Source organism: Sinocyclocheilus anshuiensis, unplaced genomic scaffold, assembly GCF_001515605.1.
Source record: "Sinocyclocheilus anshuiensis isolate Anshui unplaced genomic scaffold, SAMN03320099.WGS_v1.1 scaffold443, whole genome shotgun sequence".
NCBI lineage: Eukaryota > Metazoa > Chordata > Actinopteri > Cypriniformes > Cyprinidae > Sinocyclocheilus > Sinocyclocheilus anshuiensis.
The window spans coordinates 156,474-163,973 of record NW_015548211.1 but is presented as its reverse complement, the minus strand read 5'-3'; the positions used below and the strand labels follow the sequence as shown (position 1 = coordinate 163,973).

The 7,500-nt window shown below is 39.5% G+C and overlaps 1 protein-coding gene across 1 annotated transcript in view; it reads left to right on the top strand.

The window, feature by feature from the left end:
• LOC107653764 (WD repeat-containing protein 70-like) overlaps positions 1-794 on the top strand; it is a 23,980-nt gene extending 23,186 nt beyond the window's left edge. Inside the window, exon 9 of the mRNA XM_016440585.1 lies at positions 579-794. Coding sequence (XP_016296071.1) covers positions 579-663 — 85 coding nt within the window. The 3' untranslated portion in view covers positions 664-794. The remainder of the gene's footprint in view (positions 1-578) is intronic.
• Positions 795-7,500: the final 6,706 nt, after the last annotated feature.

The following is a 7,500-nucleotide window of genomic DNA, read 5'->3' as shown; positions in this document are numbered from 1 at the left end:
AGTGAGTGAGTGAGTGAGTGTGTGTTTGTGGTGTGTGTGAGAGAGTGAGTGAGTGAGTGAGTGTGTGTTTGTGGTGTGTGTGAGAGAGTGAGTGAGTGAGTGAGTGTGTGTTTGTGGTGTGTGTGAGAGAGTGAGTGAGTGAGTGAGTGTGTGTTTGTGGTGTGTGTGAGAGAGTGAGTGAGTGAGTGAGTGTGTGTTTGTGGTGTGTGTGAGAGAGTGAGTGAGTGAGTGAGTGTGTGTTTGTGGTGTGTGTGAGAGAGTGAGTGAGTGAGTGAGTGTGTGTTTGTGGTGTGTGTGAGAGAGTGAGTGAGTGAGTGAGTGAGTCTGTCTGTCTGTCTGTCTGTGAGTGAGTGAGTGAGTGAGTGAGTGAGTGAGTGTGAGTGTGAGTGTGAGTGTGTGTTTGTGGTGTGTGTGTCGGTGTCCCTCTGTGACTCACAGCAGATGTTGTATTTTAATCAGTGATCTGAATGAAAGTAGGTAACTGGATTAATCTCCCATCATCCTCTCTGTCTCTCTGTGTGCAGTGAACGCTGTGTGTGAGATCTCAACGTGTCTCATGAGGTGTTTTTGTCTGACAGGACGCAGCCCGAGCCGCTGTTTGCCGAGGACGAGGAAGAGGAGGCCGACGAAGATCAGCCAGAATGGAAGAAACGCAAGATCTGAGGAGATTTCCTCTTCACTTTTGACTCTGAGTTTGTGGAGTTCAGAGGAATGAGTCTCTTCCGTCAGGATTCTCCAACACGCTTTCCAAACCTTGTGGAAATGGACAGTTTTACGTCTGAATCTGAGCAGAAAATACAAAGTGTTGTAGGAAAACTGGTCTTTTGTGCTGAATGTCATTTACAGCTCATACAGTTGATTCATTATTGTCTGATTCATTATTTTAACTAGTTTTTCTTTTGTATTTTTGTCTTTTAGATTATAAATAAACCCATTGCGTGGCCTGTTTCTCGTACAAACACACTCTTTTCAGTCTTTTATTTGGCATTGTGGGTTGAAAAGCAAAAATGTGTGTGTTTTACATTCGGTCAACCTTTAGTAAATAGAGTTGGATATTTATTATTTTTTTGTCAGACCTGAATGAGGTTTTCAGTAGATGTGCGTATCGGCGTGTCAGATCAGATGTTTGCGTGACGGTCTTGCATGTAAACATACGGGACATCACATTATCATAACACATTCCTTTCCATCGAATGTCCCGTGTGCGGGTCCCCAAACGACTCCTCGTCTTCCCCAATGAGTCACTGCGCTCTATAAATATTTATTCGAAAAAAATCTTTAGAAACTTCATTTGTTATTAAAGCTCAAGCTCTTCAGGATCTCATTGTGTCTGAGAGAAGATTCCTTTCCGTTGTTTGAATATTTAGTGCGGTTTGTATTTGTGATTCTAAATTGATTTATATATATCCCGTACAATAAGTACTACCATGATGTATTAATACTTCGCAGTTAAAATAAAAAGAATCATTACAGTAATGAGAAATTAATATATATATACATTTTTTTTTTTAGGTGAAATTTTTTTACAGGTTTCATAAGATTCATGCTTATAATCTAGTCTGAAAATAAGAAAATGCAGAAGAAAAGCACTGGACGTGAATAATTAGGCCTCATTATTAATGCTGACTGTGGCTGATGTAGCTTGGCTTTTTAAAGTAAGTGCATAACTGAAATGCTCTGATTGTAAACATCTACTTTTAGATGGGTTGCATAAGTGCACATCAGTAACGCTCGGTGGATGAAGATGATGCCACCGCTGAAGAACGAGCTGCTGCTGCAGTAGATGTGGATTATGTGTCTCTGCTCATTACAACCGAACGGAATGTACCCTCTGGCTAACCTACAGGACGCTTTTGCTTTTTAAAACACGAGACGAGATCTTGAAACACTATCGTTTCTCAGAGAGCCACTAATGCGTTTGAGTTTTCCCTCCACTTTAAGCCTCCTGTGTCCGGAGTCTGTCCTGCAGGGATGGAGGGATGTTTGTGTCCAGGGATTTCCCGACATTTCTGCCGTGTTATCGGATAGCGCTCGGAATAATAACCCAAGCATAACCCAGCAATAATCCTCTGGATATCTGCAGCTGCGATGGAGCGCGAAACCCTCGAAAGCAAATCATCCACTGATCAGAAAAGCGTGGTGAAGACTGAAGTATCCCAGTAATCCAACGGCCTATTCTGAGTGCTGATGTCAACAAACGGCCCGGTGTCCGTTACGGCCTGGGGAATGCGGGAATGCCGGAGCAGGTGATGTCACCGTGTGCTTTGGTTCGAGGCGGCGGGCGTGTCGTGAGCTCGGTCGCCCTATAAGTCAACGGCGCCTGTCAGCGGATCGTATATCTGGGGCTTGTTGTCACGCTGTTCTCAGAATCACTGACTGCAGAGGCTCACTGTGACTCTCTTCTGAGCTTTGAATATGGATCTTAATCAGGGTTGATGCTATGTTAAATATGACACACGTGAAAATATGCACACGCACACTGTATGTATGTAGGTTGTACTGTCATTGTGTCTTGTCTGATTTTCCCAGCCCTTGTTTTTCTCTGGGCCAGGAATGGCCATCACAGCTGCTCTGCAGTTTTGGAAACTGGTAAGATATATTTTCAGTTTTCATTGATGATTGTGGGATGATCACAGCAAACAACAGTACGACACATCAGACCTCAAGAACAACGAGTTTCTGGACTATCCATCTGTCTGTCTGTCTGTCTGTCTATCTATCTATCTATCTATCTATCTATCTATCTATCTATCTATGTATCTATCTATCGTCTGTCTGTCTATCATTCCATCCATCCATCCATCCATCCATCCATCCATCTATTAATCTGTCATTCCATCTATTCATCCATCTATTGTTCTACCTATCATTCCATATATCCATCCATCCATTTTTATACCTATCATTCCATCCATCCATCTATTAATCTGTCATTCCATCCATTCATCCATCCATTCACCTATCTATCGATCAATCTATCGTTCCATCCATCCATCCATCATTCTATCTATCATTCCGTCCATCCATCTATTAATCTATCTGTCATTCATTCCATCCATCCATCTATTGTTCTACCTATCATTCCATATATCCATCCATCATCTACTTTTATACCATTTCATCCATCCATCCATCGTTATACCTATCATTCCATCCATCCATCTATTAATCTGTCATTACATCCATCCATCCATCCATTGTTCTACCTATCATTCCATATATCATCCATCCATCCATCTATTTTTATACCATTTCATCCATCCATCCATCGTTATACCTATCATTCCATCCATCCATCCATCCATTAATCTGTCATTCCATCCATCCATCTGTTTATCTGTCATTACATCCATCCATCCATCCATCTATCTGTCATTCCTTCCATCCATCTATTGTTCTTCTTATCATTCCATCCATCCATCCATCGTTATACCTATCATTCCATCCATCCATCCATTAATCTGTCATTCCATCCATCCATCTATTGTTCTACATATCATTCCATCCATTCATCCATTGTTCTATCGTTTCATCCAAACATCCATCTATCATTCTATTTATCTGTCTATCCATCTATCTACCCATCCATGCGTCCATCCATCCATCGTATCCTGTCCTTCAGTCAGTCCATCCGTCTGTTTATAAAGCTGCATCATATTCCATGTTTTTGGAAGGTATTCTGCAGGTCTTTCTCTGCATGAGCAGCTGAAGAATGTGTGTGATTTTCCTGCAGATCCATCCTCATACGTGCAGTTCTGGATCTAAATGTCTGAATGCGGGATCAGGCCTCTTCTGGTCCGATCAGTGACACGGACACAGAGAGCCGCTAGGCTTCTTCACAAACCTCTGCAGCCTCATGGAAACATTTCCACAGAGTGCCCAGATTTACTGCTCGGTCCGGCTTTACAGCCAGCTTTTGTTTACCATAGAATCCTGGGCCGCTGTTCAGGAATGCATTAGAGCCGAGCGGAACGGATCCCGACTCTCCAAACCGCTCCTCAGCCCTGAAATGTCTCTCAGCACGTCTGAGCTTCAGCTGAAAGACAACTGATCATCTGAAAGCCCTGGAGTATGATGGACTTCCTACTGTAAATATCTTTTTTACATGTTGTAATTTACAGTGTATACTAATGTGTGTGTGTATAAAATGTTTTAGATCTGAGCATAACTAGAAAAAGATTTTACATAACACAATTATAATCATATAATATAAAATTACAAATTTATTTTAATTTATAATTTATAGCTTTTTTAATTAATATATTTATGTATTTATTTTGTGCAACATATATGAAAGGCTTTGGAGCTGAGCATAACTAGAGAAAAGCATAACTAGAAATATATAAAATATATATAATAAATATATATATTTTATACTAGTATATATATTTTATGATATGAAATGTTTATAATAATAAAGGGTTTTATAAATAAACATGACTTTATTTTTCTAGTTATGTTTAGGACTTAAACATCTCATTGGAGTGCAATTTATATAAAATGAAAAACCACTGGAAGGAAAAAAAGGTAAATTTTTATCTGTCTAGTTAATTGTTCTTTCATTTTTAACCCTCATGCATAGATGATGTATTCATGAACGCACACAAAAGCATGATAGAAACGAGATTTATTTTGTAAAAAGTTATAAAATGAATATTGTACAAAAATAAAGTCTGTAGAGAGCTTTGGTTCAGTAACACAAAACAAGACAAAACGTCTCACAGGACCGACGAACACTGCAGGACGGAAAATGAGCTTCAGCAGACATTTTAACTCTTATCGTGAATGTTCTCTTTCGAGGAATCCACGAGCGTAAGTTACACGCGCAGGACATGTGCATCATTCATCAGGACAGAGGAGCGCAGCGAATGCTTGTTTTGACTGCAAAGCACGTTTATCATGATTAAGGTGGAGCGGCTGATGAAATATATCCTGATAAAAGAGGCACCTCGTGCTTTACAGAGGTTTGGCCTGGATACTTCTGAAATGAGTGGATTTGTTCAGGGATTATGGCATCATAATGCAACAGTAAAGTCCAAAGTATACTTCAGTGTGTTTGACTCTAAGATTTTAGATATTTGCATTAATAAATGCCTTAAATTTAGGTTGGTTCCTCATGCAAATCAATCATATGACTTCAGAAGGCTTTAAATATAGTGCATAAGTTATTTTATTTTTTTTAAGTATACTTCGCTGGATTTCACACGTAGATTAGTATTTGCGCGTGACGCAAATTTCGTCATCAGAATAGTACGCGCACCACCATATTTTTGTAACCGCGCCTACTTTTTTGTCGCACATGCGTATTGAAGTTGATTAGCAATAATCAGTTATTCCACGAGGTGAAAGCACTGGCTCAACCTTAGTTTAAAATAGTACAGACTTTTATATTTTTAACAATCATAACTTCTGGAGAAAAATAGCGCAGACACTGGACTAAGATGAACTTTCTAGCGCGCATGTGCCGCGCACTATCGAATGGAGTATAGACTTTATGTAGCTCCGCCCATTTTCAGCACATAAATCTGCTTCACCAGCGAATTACTCTTCAACAGTGATGCTATAGAGCTACCGCAAAACTTGTTTCTCTACGTTAACTCCAGCATACGCGTACAAAAATGAAAGCTGCATCCCAAATGACGCACTATACTCTATGCACTTATACACTATGTTCTTATGCACTATGTACTCAACCAAGTAGAGTATGACTTTCATTCATAATGGGAGTCTGATAGCCCCTCCCCCTTCGCTACGTAATTAAAGCTGTGACAATTCCTATTTAAGTGCATCATCCGGGTATTTAAAGTGCACTTTTTCTTTTTGTAGTTTTCAGTGTTGAACGCACTACTCGCACTATTTATACTGCAAAACGTCATGGAATAGTGCATAAGTACGCGATTTGGGACGCACCTGAAGTGTACTTTGGGCTTAATGCACAAGAAAGCCTGCGTTTTGTCTTCATATGGGCTTGTTTACAGTCGAAGCCCCAGGCTGCTCTAGAATTGAGAGGACTGATCCTGTTGAGAAGTTTATTTCAAGTCGGTTAGAGCAGACAAAGCTGATCTGACATAATTGGTCTTAAAGGACGGTGGTCCGCGGCGCTTTTCTGTACAGATTAATGGCTAAACAGCCGGTTTGACCTCAGCGGTCGCTCCTGACGGGACAGAGCGGTCAGTGGGTCTAAACAGGTCACATGTAACATTATTTGCTCTGATCAAACAGTCCATTTGTGGCGCTCGGCTCGGCTCGGCGCAGGCGGTCTCTGGCACTGATTTCATTACAGCGAGATGTAAACATGTCAGGCCAGACCGTATTTTAAAGAGATAATTGGAGACGAGCCATCTGAGGACCGGTTTGAGCACTGCCTGTTTTAATGACAGCAAAAAATCAAGACTTTCGCTTTTTGCAAAACAACTTCGGCTTTTTATTTTCTACAATAATACTTGGTCCTCTGCCCACTCATTATCCGTTCTTTTCTTGTAGGAAACAGACTGTCTGGTGGAGCTGGAGACCGAAGATGCGTCTTTTCCATCACTGACTGCATGGGACCGAACGTCACGAACGGGACGTGATTATCTGCTTTTCGTTCGTTCATCTAATGATATTCTCCGATTTACTCAAGCTCATGCCCTTCCAAAAGCCATCTGATCTTATGCAAAAGTATCATAATAACACGACTTTGCATTATTTTCCATGTCTTCTCAAGTCGTGTGATGCTTTCTGTGAGGAACAAACACAAATTTACCTTGCCGTTCATTGACAAAATGAACAGTAGCTCCCAAATCTCATGCATTTTTCACGCTTGTCTCAATCTGACATGCAAAAATCAGTGACGTTTGGATGCAATGATGAGTCTAAATGCACCATTTCTTATTCAGTGTGTTTGACCCTAAGATTTTAGATATTTGCATTAAAAAATGCCTTAAATTTAGGTTGGTTCCTCATGCAAATCAATCATATGACTTCAGAAGACTTTAAATATAGTGCATAAGTTATTTTCACTATTTTCATTGTGCTAAATGAAACCGTATAAATCCCCATCCACCTTCACTGAATGGAAATCAGAATCTCTTGTCATCTGCCTAAAGGTTGAGGTCACATTTACTGTTGTTTGGCAAAATCCATTCGTTTTAATTGGAAATTTCGTGCGAGAGGCGAAAGATTTCCCCATGCAGATTTTGCAACAGGTTGAAGTTGGTCACATGACTTTGACACATAAACAACAGAAATCTTCTTGATCTGACGGTGATTTCCTTGCGAGCTGTGTTTCATACATTACTACACAACATAGAGAAAAATGTATATATAAATATATATAAAAAATATAAATAAGTAATTATGTACTAGTAATTATAATATAGTAGTTATGCTCAGATCTAAATAATTTCATATATATATATATATATATATATATATCAAAAATACATACATATATAGAAGAAAATATAGTAGAAAAATTTGAAATATGTAATATTTAATGTCGTTCTTATTTTATGTTTC